Below are 12851 nucleotides of genomic sequence, written 5' to 3'. Positions count from 1 at the left end.
GGGTTTCCGGCATGATGGTGTTGATGTGAGCCATGACCATGTGGAATTAGTTTTGATTTAGAATGGCCCATTATCATTCACCTGCCTCAAAACAGGGGCAAGGGGAAAAATACATGTCATCTATGCACTTAAATATCGAATGGAGGACGCTTTTCCCGTGGTTCATTTTCATGCCAGCCAGGTAGGCAATACTCCTGTTATAAAGAGAAGCAATGTGCTGAATATTAGGAAAGTTGAGAAATAAATATAGTAGGCCTAGCCTATAGAAAGCTGATGGGATCCTCCTCTTTTTAGTAGAGGCCATCACTCTGTTCTCACGCAATTGAAATGTTACACAACATGAACTCTCATGAAGTATTTGATTAGATTTTCCACCACATTTTGCATTGATGTCAGAGAGATTAGACAGACAATAGAGTGCTGAGTACCAGACAGTTAGCAAGTTTGGTAGGCTACTAATGACCATCAGCTAAACGGTCACGTGTAACGTGTAACTTGGGACGTAGAGGTCATTTGGTCACCGTAACAGCCCTATAACCCACCCCACCGTTTGGAAGTTCACTGAGGCATTGCAACGACAGCAGCTAAGAGGTGAAATGAGAAGGGAGCAGCAACTTGCTGGTTTTCCACCACCAAAGACCTCCTTCAAGACTATTGGAGAAGCTTCCCTCATGAAGCTGGTTGAGTGAAAAAGCTGTTAAAGCAAAATGGAAGCTACTTTGAAGAATCAAAAATATTTTTTCATGTTGTTTTTAAACCCTATTTTTTTTTTTTACTACATGATTCCATATGTGTTATTTTATAGTTTTGATGTCTTCACTATTATTCTACAATGTAGAAAATAGTATAAATAAAGAAAAACCAAAGATAAATAAAGAAAAATTTGTAGTCATACATGATTTAATGAAAAGCATTAAATATACACATTTAATAACAGACTCATAAACACAATCCTTCAAATCATGCTTCCCCGGCGCTTCACAGCTTCCCCGGGAAACTCAGTGTATTGTAGCCTCACAGAGACGAAAGAGCAGCGGAGGAAGGAGTTCTGCAGTGTTCTGCTGTGAAAGGTTTGTTATTGTGGCCGTGCTTCGGTTCTGGGGTTACGTTCTGTGGTTGAGATGTGTTCTCTCCTTGTGCCTCAGTCTCTGCCCTCTCTGTGTCCATGTATGCCTGGACACACCTCCACAGGGCTTGGATGTTCCCCTCTCCGAACCCCGACGCACCTCTCCTCTCTATTAGCTCCAGGAAGAAAGTGTCCTCTGAGAAGATGGGCTTGGTGAACACCTGGAGCAGGTATCTGTTTAGAGGAAATGAGAAGATGGACTTGGTGAACACCTGGAGCAGGTATCTGTTTAGAGGGAATGAGAAGATGGGTTTGGTGAACACCTGGAGCAGGTATCTGTTTAGAGGGAATGAGAAGATGGGCTTGGTGAACACCTGGAGCAGGTATCTGTTTAGAGGGAATGAGAAGATGGGCTTGGTGAACACCTGGAGCAGGTATCTGTTTAGAGGGAATAGGCCGGTCATTAGTCTCAACTACACCAACGTCTTCTAATAGTGATCAGAAACCACCTTCAAGGAAGTGAGACACCAGCGTCCTTTTTATGGCTGATGTCGAGGCTACCCACTATATCTAACCTATGTTTTCCTCTCTTCTCATTCCCTCTAAACAGGTACAGTTGAAGTCTGAAGTTTACATACCCCTTAGCCAAATACATTTAAACTCAGTTTCACAATTCCTGACATTTAATCCTGGTAAAAATTCCCTATCTTAGGTTAGTTAGGATCACTGCTTTATTTTAAGAATGTGAAATGTCAGAATAATAGTAGAGAGAATGATTTATTTCAGCTTTTATATCTTTCATCACATTCCCATTGGGTCAGAAGTTTACATACACTCAATTAGTATTTGGTAGCATTGCCTTTAAATTGTTTAACTTGGGTCAAACGTTTTGGGTAGCTTTCCACAAGCTTTCCATAATAATTTGGGTGAATTTTGGTCCATTCCTCCTGACAGAGCTGGTGTCAGGTTTGTAGGCCTCCTTGCTCGCACACGCTTTTTCAGCTCTGCCCACAAATTACCTATAGGATTGAGGTCAGGGCTTTGTGGTGGCCACTCCAATACCTTGACTTAGTTGTCCTTTAGCCATTTTGCCACAACTTTGGAAGTATGCTTGGGGTCATTGTCCACTTGGAAGACCCATTTGCGACCAAGCTTTACCTTCCTGACTGATGTCGTGAGATGTTGCTTCAATATATCCACATATTTTTCCATCCTCATGAAGCCATCTATTTTGTGAAGTGCACCAGTCCCTCCTGAAGCAAAGCACCCCCACAACATGATGCTGCCACCCCCGTGCTTCACGGTTGGGATGGTGTTCTTCGTCTTGCAAGCATCACCCTTTTTCCTCCAAACCGATGGTCATTATGGCCAAACAGTTTTATTTTTGTTTCATTAGACCAGAGGACATTTCTCCAAAAAGTACCATCTTTGTCCCCATGTGCAGTTTGAAACCGTAGTTTGAATTTTTTATGGCGGTTTTGGAGCAGTGGCTTCTTCCTTGCTGAGCGGCCTTTCAGGTTATGTCGATATAGGACTCGTTTTACTGTGGATATAGATACTTTCGTACCCGTTTCCTCCAGCATCTTCACAAGGTCCTTTGCTGTTGTTCTGGGATTGATTTGCACTTTTCGCACCAAAGCACGTTCATCTCTAGGAGACAGAACGCGTCTCCTTCCTGAGCGGTATGACGGCTGCCTGGTCCCATGGTCTTTATACTTGAGTACCATTGTTTGTACAGATGAACGTGGTACCTTCAGGAATTTGGAAATTGCTCCCAAGGATGAGCTAGACTTGTGGTCTACAATTATTTTTCTAAGGTCTTGGCTGATTTCTTAAATTTTCCCATGATGTCACACAAAGAGGCACTGAGTTTGAAGGTAGGCCTTGAAATACATCCACAGGTACACCTCCAATTGACTCAAATTATGTAAATTAGCCTATGACACCATTTTCTGTTATTTTCCAAGCTGTTTAAAGGCAGTCAACTTGGTGTATGTAAACTTCTGACCCACTGGAATTGTGATACAGTGAAATAATCTGTCTGTAAACAATAGTTGGGAAAATGACTTCTGTCATGCACAAAGTAGATGTCCTAACCGACTTGCCAAAACTATAGTTTGTTAACAAGAAATGTGTGGAGTGGCTGAAAAACTAGTTTTAATGACTCCAACCTAAGTGTATGTAAACTTCCGACTTCAACTGTACCTGTTTAGAGGGAATGAGAAGAGAGGAAAACATCGGTTAGATATAGTGGGTAGCCTCGACATCAGCCATAAAAAGGACGCTGGTGTCTCACTTCCTTGAAGGTGGTTTCTGATCACTATTAGAAGACGTTGGTGTAGTTGAGACTAATGACCGGCCTCCACGCGCCGGCCGACCCCGGGCCTCCACCCTCCCGCCGACCCCGGGGCCTCCACCCTCCCGCCGACCCCGGGGCCTCCACCCTCCCGCCGACCCCGGGGCCTCCACCCTCCCGCCGACCCCGGGGCCTCTACCCTCCCACCGACCCCGGGGCCTCTACCCTCCCACCGACCCCGGGCCTTGTTGGAGCGAAGCATTAAATGTAAATTGCCAGGCTGAAGTAGCAAGGACATGCACATAAAGAGAAGATGACACCCAGGCCATATGACACCCAGGCTATACTCTATTTCTGATAGAGTACATTGACCAAGACCACACGTACATTTATGACAGCTGGACGTATTATGGTCAGAAGGATACAGGGAGAAGGATGGAAGCAACATAACTGTTGACTAACACGTGAAACATAAGCATGCAATACATGCATTATTTTTAGGACGTGAAAAGGGTCCTGTCATCATTATAACCTAAAGCAGATATGAGCGTTAGTGGGCGTGAACAAGCAAGCTCTGAGATGAAATGAAAATAATGGAGAAAGGTCAAGAGAAGCTATTTTCATATAGAGGGAGGGGACTCTATACGTTATGCAAAGACAGAAGACCTATAAAGTCAGGACTCTGTAATATGAGAATTGAGTCTCTTTCCACGGAGGGGCTCAGCTCTGTTATAGGGTCCTTCCATGGAGGGGCTCAGCTCTGTTATAGGGTCCTCCATGGAGGGGCTCTGTTATAGGGTCCTCCATGGAGGGGCTCAGCTCTGTTATAGGGTCCTTCCATGGAGGGGCTCAGCTCTGTTATAGGGTCCTTCCACGGAGGGGCTCAGCTCTGTTATAGGGTCCTTCCACGGAGGGGCTCAGCTCTGTTATAGGGTCCTTCCACGGAGGCGCTCAGCTCTGTTATAGGGTCCCTCCATGGAGGGGCTCAGCTCTGTTATAGGGTCCTTCCATGGAGGGGCTCAGCTCTGTTATAGGGTCCTTCCATGGAGGGGCTCAGCTCTGTTATAGGGTCCTTCCATGGAGGGGCTCAGCTCTGTTATAGGGTCCTTCCATGGAGGGGCTCAGCTCTGTTATAGGGTCCTTCCATGGAGGGGCTCAGCTCTGTTATAGGGTCCTTCCATGGAGGGGCTCAGCTCTGTTATAGGGTCCTCCATGGAGGGGCTCAGCTCTGTTATAGGGTCCTCCATGGAGGGGCTCTGTTATAGGGTCCTCCATGGAGGGGCTCAGCTCTGTTATAGGGTCCTTCCATGGAGGGGCTCAGCTCTGTTATAGGGTCCTCCATGGAGGGGCTCAGCTCTGTTATAGGGTCCTTCCATGGAGGGGCTCGGCTCTGTTATAGGGTCCTTTCACGGAAGGGCTCAGTTTTGCTACTTTGCATTAAAGTCCATATTGAATTCACAAGTTCTTGTGAGAGTGTTATATTTCTGAGATTCTCCACGACAGCCTCTACGCTCCCACCGACCCCGGGGCCTCTACGCTCCCACCGACCCCGGGGCCTCTACGCTCCCACCGACCCCGGGGCCTCTACGCTCCCACCGACCCCGGGGCCTCTACGCTCCCACCGACCCCGGGGCCTCTACGCTCCCACCGACCCCGGGGCCTCTACGCTCCCACCGACCCCGGGGCCTCTACGCTCCCACCGACCCCGGGGCCTCTACGCTCCCACCGACCCCTACGCTCCCACCGACCCCGGGGCCTCCACGCTCCCACCGACCCCGGGCCTCTACACTCTGTGTTGTGATGAAGCAGAGCAGTAGACATACTGCGGTCTCATCAGAGATGAAATAAAGTACTATATTGAAAACCCATGACAGTCTTTGAGGAACACTAGCATTTGATACCTACAGGTTAATGAATCTGGTACCTTTTCTTCTTTGTGTCCGTAGTCTGACAGGAGGAGTCAGTCTGGGCCTGGCGCAGGTCTGTGTCCAGGAGGATGCCGTGCTGAGACAGCATCTGGGGGTCGTAACCTGCGTCCTCCATCTCCTGCTGCTTACCCACCTGCCACAGTACAGACACAGGGGTCAACGAGCACAGTGGTAGTAGATATACCGCTTGACTTCCTGCCACAGGACAGACACAGGGGTCAAAGAGCACATTGGTAGTAGACATAACGCTTGACTTCCTGCCACAGGGGTCAACGAGCACAGTGGTAGTAGACATTACGCTCGACTTCCTGCCTGACTAGATGCGCAGGCGTTTCATTAACCAATGGTTGCGTGCCACGGGCGTCAGATGGCTACGTCATACGATGTGGTTAGCTGACATGTTAAACACCTATCAAGATCTACGTCCTCAACGTAGTCGAGAGGAAATCAACCAACAACACTAATAGTGTTCAATCACGCTACAACTTCCTACGTCCAGAAAACAACTTCCTGTAGTGTTCAATCACGCTACAACTTCCAGAAAACAACTTCCTGTAGTGTTCATTCACGCTACAACTTCCTACTTCCAGAAAACAACTTCCTGTAGTGTTCAATGACGCTACAACTTCCTACTTCCAGAAAACAACTTCCTGTAGATGCACGTAGAGCTACAGAGGACTGTTTGGGTTCCTTTGAATGATACATGTACTGGAACCACAATGCATTGGGGCATCTCACACACCTGTTTCAGTCACAAGTTAGAGAGGGACATGAGTGAGTGAGAGACGGATGGACATGAGTGCGAGGGGGACGGACATGAGTGAGAGATTTAAGATTATTATGAAAAGTGCTATAAAATTTCAATAAATGATTTATAATTATTAGCTGCAATCAAAATAGTAGTAGCTCCACCCTGCTCTCTGATAGGCTAAGTGGAAGTTACACCAATCAAATCCTCTAAGGGTTCCATTTGGGGATGAGCCGTTGAGTGCTATGGTGACTGAGTGAGACAAACCTCTGTGTAGTAGGCAGGTGGAGGAGAGAAGAGACAAACCTCCGTGTAGTAGGCAGGTGGAGGAGAGAAGAAGTGGACTCCTGCCTGGCCCATGGTCTGTGCTGTGGACACTATGTCCTGTGTGTACAATCCAATGTGCTGGATCCCTGGGCCTCCGTGCTGCTCCAGGAAGGTGTCCACCTGGTTCCTGCCTGAAACAGACACCCATTCAGGCACACAAGACAGAGATAGACAAGATTCAGGTCTCGGCAGGTGGTAATTCATTAGAATGAAAAATTGGTGAAATTGGGTAAATGCATAAGCCTCTTTCTCTCAATCCATCTATTCCTCACATCATCTCTCCTAATTAGAGGTTGGAACAGGACTCCCGCAGGATGTTGCTGGTCCCACCAGATTCTGGCAGGAATGGGAGTGAAGTTCTAGAGTCCATTTCGGGATCAACAGTCTATACTAATAGTTAAAAACTGAGTTTTTGGCGCAGAAATATGTCAAGTGTGGAGAATTTCTTCAAAAACAACAACAGTTTAGCAATTTGAGTAATTATTATTATTTATTTAAATATGGTAATTTCCCCCTCGGCTCACTCTCCCGCCTCACTCTAGTTGTAGCCAGTCATTAGGTTACCTCAGATGCTAACCGACATTAGCAGGCTAAATGATGAAGTAATCCAATGGAGGAATTACAATGTCTTGTTGCAGCCAAGGTCCCATCACTAACATTACAGCCAAGGAAAGGGCGACGTTTAAGCTAAATTTGATGGTGTTGTCTGAGACAACGAAGAAACCCGAGTACACGGCTTGTAAACAAACTAATGCTGCGTTTCAATGAAATAGTCCACCAACCGCGGAGCGGGACACGCGGCCTGAAGCGGCATAGCTGCTCTACTCCTAGACACTTTACCATCAAGCCCAATTGTTTGAGTATTTACCTAAAACCCGTGACATTTGAGGTGAAGAGTGAAATAAAAATAGGTTGACTTGTGCTGTACTTCCGGCTCAGGTGTATTTTTTAAACTTTCTTTAGGTTGACGTTGTAACTGTTAATATGTGCGCAGTGCTCAGATGTAGGCTACAGATTTACACTAGTGAGCAGACCATCCTGCAGGGGGCGCTGTCCTCATCCTCCAGCCTTCATCCATCTATTCAGGTCATTTAGAATACATTCTCATCCAGAGAGATTTAGGCCTACAGTCAGAACATTTAACTAAAATTAGACAATACAAACACATATCACAGTCGCAATATTACATTATTTTGTAATACTTCCTAAACAAACACAATAGCCTACATATTTCTGCGCACGGGACGGGACGGACTTTTATCAGGACGGGACAGGAAAGTTCTGGGGTTATAGACCTGTTGCCGGTTCAGGGCAGTAAAGGGGGGGAAACAATTTGACAGGACTGACTTTTCATTCCCGTGTCAACCTCTACTCCTATCCTCCTCAAATCCTGTTAAAAGATGAGGGACCTTTAACCTTCTCTTCCAAAACAGGTGAGAAAGAGGCGAAGAGAGGATTTCGAGGAACTGTGGGGAAAAAAACAATATGAAGAAATGAGCAGTATAACCCTTCGAATGTAATGACCTTGTTCGGGCAGCGACTCTGCGATGACAAACTTGCAGTCGGGTTGTTTGTCATCTGTGAAGGGAAGCGTGATTCCCGTTTCGCTGCATTTCCAGTACTCCATGGCTGTGAGACGCAGTCCGATCCCCTCCTTGTTCAGAACATAGCCCTCATCCACATCCTCATTACTGCTCAGGGAAACAGAATCCATTTATTTATTGTCCCAGGTGGGACATTTGTAAACAGAAAGAGTATCTATTTGTCATCATTGTTGATCCCATAGACATCCTATTTAATTAGAATTAAAATGCCTAATTATATGGTTTATCCTTATAGCGTAGCCTGGGTACCAATCCCGGTTTGTGCCATCATTCCACTCGTTGTCATATGTTTGGCTTATGACACGGAGTGGCATGACAGCACTAACAGATCTGGTGTCCAACCCAAACCAAAAATGTTCTATACTCACAATAACTTTCATTCATATCACATTCACTGCATCCGTTTGTATTGAGATGCATGATCAATAATTATCTAACAACTAATTATTTTAAAATTCCAGAACCATTAAAAAAAAAAAAAAAAAGCCACTTAACCTGTCAATGAAGAATCTCTGGAAGCCAAAGTGACGCTCATACCACCTCATCACTTGCGGTGTCCACCGTCTCGAACAAGCATAGGTGATGTGATCAAAATGAGTGATTGGACAAGTCTCTCTACTCTTAGCCACGAGTGTGCCGTTTTTCGTTACGTTTTCAACCTCCTGAAACCCGGGTAAGAAGCTGCCCTTATATTTACTCGTGTCAATGAGCGTGTGGTTCACATTTCCCATGATTGATTTGACGACTGAATAGGTGACAAGCCCGTACTCGTCACACACCTCCGTCGGCGGCACCAGGAATTCGCAGCCAATGTTGTGAAGGGACTTGAATGACCTTTCCACATCTTCTACTTCGAAACAGACGTTAGACGCGGTATCGACGGAATAGTGTGGGTGGACATCGTAAAGACAATTCGGATCCTTGTCGTTCTTTTTCCCCGTTTGAATGTTGTTAGTCCATCCCGGTTCCGATTCTGAAGGAGAAATCCCTCTCTTGCTCGATAGCGTTACTCCATTCAATTCAAGAGGGGACTTATTTGGTCTTTCATTGACGACGAAAACTGCCGCTCCTTTTCTGAAAGCCAACTGTTTAGACTTCTCCGTCAGCCTCGCAACAAATAAATTAAACTTAAAATTATTAACAAGTTCATACGCTATTTTATCCACGTTTGTAACGTGGAGTGAAATGTGGTGCAACCGGCTCAAGTAGGCTGCCATTTTGTTATGACGTCAAGTTGGTGTGTGTGTGTGTGTGTCACCGACAAGAAACATACTTTATATAGGGTCCAGTTGCGACATCTTCTCTCAGAGCCAATAACGGACTTGCCATCTGGAGTTTTCCCGGTGGGCTGCTTGACAATCTGGGCCGATACAATACAAAATATAAATAACCCCAGGCTTAAATAAAACATAACCAAGTACTGTGTGTCGAACTGACGAGTCCATTCTAACTCTACCTGGGCCCCGCCCCTTTCCCCCATCTCCGTTTAAGTGGAGACATTTGGATAAATGGTGGAGTGGAGCAAGATGGATGAAACAAAAAGAGAAAAAACTTAAAAGGTGTTGTATTGTGAATTTTTCAGTACCATATGTGGCAATTATTTATTTCAGAAGGAGCCAGCAAAACTAGTGCACTCTATAATATGTGCTCTGTGTCATTCGATATATGTGCTCTGTGCCATTAGACACCATTAGACATGTACCTGTCTGGGGTGTAGACATTACTGGTTATTCCTGTGACTGTGTTGTGGCCAACGATGTACTGTTGCTATGGTTACACCTCTTGGGTCTTTTCCAGAACATGGGTGTCCCTTTCAGAGGAGTTAGCAGGATGACATGTATGGTTATTGCTGTAAAATGCCAAGGAGTGTTACTATGGTCCTACATGCATGAACCTGGCTCAAGGCGAGTACAGGTCTATTTCTGTGGCTCTACTGGTTCCATGTCCTAATATGAAACTAAACTTAGTGCAAGGCAATACAATAACGGTGGCTAAATGCCAGAGGGGATGAGACATTAAGAGGAGTTACTATGAGTGTGACGTAAGGAGGAATAATGTATAGAACGTGTGTGCCAAGACTGGAAAGGGAGGTCCATAAATCAGCTCGACTTTTGTTATATTGTTCATAAAAGTCTATTTGAGCGAACGCACATGCGCAGGTATTTGTGAAATATGATTGATCAAATATTTCCACAACAGGTGCTGATAAGCGGAGAGAGAAGAAGTTGAAGTTCCTTTGAGGCTGATGCAACCACATTTAAAAAAATAACGAATTATTTATTTGGCACCGTTACCAGTCAATCATCTCAGCCTAGTGAGCCTGAAGGCACTGACAGCAGAGAGCAGAGAGAGCAGAGAAGAGAGAGAGCAGAGAGGAGAGAGAGCAGAGAGCAGAGAAGAGAGAGAGCAGAGAGGAGAGAGAGCAGAGAGCAGAGAAGAGAGGAGAGAGAGCAGAGAGAGCAGAGAGCAGAGAAGAGAGAGGAGAGAGAGCAGAGAAGAGAGAGAGCAGAGAGGAGAGAGAGCAGAGAAGAGAGAGAGCAGAGAAGAGAGAGAGCAGAGAGGAGAGAGAGCAGCCCAGCGATACCAGTTCAACTGTTAGTTAAAGGTTTTGCAGCTGAAGCGGTAAGACAGAAGGCAATAGGGAGAAGATAAGCAGAGTTTGGGTTTGTCTAGCTGGCTATTTAGCGATATCGGGTGCCTTTTGTTGAAACAAGCGCTCGTCAATGTCATTTTTCGTGAAATGCGAGGCGTCCACTGGACAATACCTTTTGTCCAGGTACTGAGTGAAGTGCTGAAAGACATGAAGCTTGACATTAGCAAGTGCATTGGCAATTCCACTGATGGAGCCTCCAGTATGCAAGGCCAGTATAAAGACTTCTCTCCCCTGCTCTCTGCAAAGTCCACCAATCCATTGCATGCACACATTTTTTAACCTTGTTTTGGCAGACACAACAGAGTGTCTTGGCAAGTGGGTCACTTTTTTTTCCTTTCTCTCATTAATAACAACATGGCTGTGTTCTTCTGTGAATCCTACCAGAGGATGAACATTTGGGAGAAGGAGAGCAAGGACCCAAAGACACATACGTCTTTCTCCAATCGGAGAGACTCGCTGGTGGGCTAAAGACAGTGCCTTTAAAGAAGGTCTTTATCCAATCGGAGAGACTCGCTGGTGGGCTAAAGACAGAGTCTTTAAAGGTCTTTCTCCAATCGGAGAGACTCGCTGATGGGCTAAAGACAGAGCCTTTAAAGTAGGTCTTTCTCCAATCGGAGAGACTCGCTGATGGGCTAAAGACAGAGCCTTTAAAGAAGGTCTTTATCCAATCGGAGAGACTCGCTGATGGGCTAAAGACAGAGTCTTTAAAGGTCTTTATCCAATCGGAGAGACTCGCTGATGGGCTAAAGACAGAGCCTTTAAAGAAGGTCTTTCTCCAATCGGAGAGACTCGCTGGTGGGCTAAAGACAGAGCCTTTAAAGAAGGTCTTTATCCAATCGGAGAGACTCGCTGATGGGCTAAAGACAGAGCCTTTAAAGAAGGTCTTTATCCAATCGGAGAGACTCGCTGGTGGGCTAAAGACAGAGCCTTTAAAGAAGGTCTTTATCCAATCGGAGAGACTCGCTGGTGGGCTAAAGACAGAGTCTTTAAAGAAGGTCTTTCTCCAATCGGAGAGACTCGCTGGTGGGCTAAAGACAGAGCCTTTAAAGAAGGTCTTTATCCAATCGGAGAGACTCGCTGATGGGCTAAAGACAGAGCCTTTAAAGAAGGTCTTTCTCCAATCGGAGAGACTCGCTGGTGGGCTAAAGACAGAGCCTTTAAAGAAGGTCTTTGGAGCTTCTTTTTGTAAATCCAGATGAGGCTCCTCTGTGTGTTGATGTCCTTCTCACATCGACACTACTGCACCGGGGTGTCACGTTCTGACCTTAGTTCCTTTTTTATGTCTGTATTTTAGTTTGATCAGGGCGTGAGTTGGGGTGGGCATTCTATATGTTGTTATTCTATGTTTTGTTCTGTATGTTATATTTCTATGTGTTTGGCCTGGTATGGTTCTCAATCAGAGGCAGGTGTCGATCGTTGTCTCTGATTGAGAATCATACTTAGGTAGCCTGCTTTCCCACTAGGGGTTGTGGGTAGTTGTTTTCCGTTTCAGTGTTTGCACCATACAGGGGGACTGTGTCGGTTTTCATTTATTCTCTTGTTCTTTTTGTATTTTGTATTAATTCTCGATTAAACGATATTATGGATACGTATCACGCTGCATTTTGGTCCTCCTCTCCTTCCACCAACGAAAGCCGTTACACCGGGGTCAAGGCATGAGGACACAATGAGGAGTCGCTGAAGTAGGAAACAATACTCACAGCTCAGATATTCCTCAGAATATTTCAGGTCACCTCACACTAGTCTCTCTAAAAAAAAATTTTTTTTTAAACAAGTGTAATGGACATTCTGTCTGCGTGTGGTTGTGTCTACAGAGGAGCAGCTGAAAGGAACGCCAAGAGATTATTTTTGAAAAAAGTCAAGGTGGCTGCAGACACATTTGTTCAGTGGGCCAACAGGAAGTTGCGGCAACGGGATGAGGAAACAGAGCTGGAGTTAGAGACCACTCGGCCAATGAAAAAAGGTCTTGAAGAAAAACCATGGCACAAGATGAGGCTTCTACTGGGGCAGTGTTAAAGTAATTTAAATGTTGAAAAATAATGATGAAATAATTCCCACTCTGAAACCTTATAACTGTATGAAATTGATTAGAATCGTACATTTATTATCTGATGGGTTTGTTTAGGTTTAGTCAGTAAAAGTATAATTAATGAGGTGTGTAGTTTTAGTCAGAATTAGGGTAAAACAATATAAACTGTACAACATGTCTCTAAAGTGTCTTAAACACAG

At 45.4% G+C, this 12851-nt stretch overlaps 1 protein-coding gene across 1 annotated transcript; it reads right to left on the bottom strand.

The window, feature by feature from the left end:
• Positions 1-882: 882 nt before the first annotated feature.
• LOC139571633 (4-hydroxyphenylpyruvate dioxygenase-like protein) lies at positions 883-9224 on the bottom strand. Its single transcript, XM_071394687.1, has 5 exons — positions 8465-9224; positions 7890-8056; positions 6345-6496; positions 5287-5423; positions 883-1300 (listed from the first exon to the last, which is right to left on the bottom strand). The coding sequence occupies exons 1-5, from the start codon at positions 9184-9186 to the stop codon at positions 1015-1017; spliced, it is 1464 nt and encodes a 487-aa protein (XP_071250788.1). The 5' UTR covers positions 9187-9224; the 3' UTR covers positions 883-1014.
• Positions 9225-12851: the final 3627 nt, after the last annotated feature.

The sequence above is a fragment of the Salvelinus alpinus genome, chromosome 3 (assembly GCF_045679555.1).
Source record: "Salvelinus alpinus chromosome 3, SLU_Salpinus.1, whole genome shotgun sequence".
NCBI lineage: Eukaryota > Metazoa > Chordata > Actinopteri > Salmoniformes > Salmonidae > Salvelinus > Salvelinus alpinus.
This window is presented reverse-complemented; position numbering and strand designations above follow the sequence as displayed.

Coding starts and splice junctions, on each gene's coding strand:
- LOC139571633 (XM_071394687.1), bottom strand. CDS start 9,186: ATGGCAGCCTACTTGAGCCGGTTGCACCACATTTCACTCCACGTTACA. Junction 6,497..7,889: donor AGAGTCGCTGCCCGAACAAG/GTCATTACATTC, acceptor TGTCTGTTTCAG/GCAGGAACCAGGTGGACACC. Junction 5,424..6,344: donor CACCTGCCTACTACACGGAG/GTTTGTCTCTTC, acceptor GTACTGTGGCAG/GTGGGTAAGCAGCAGGAGAT.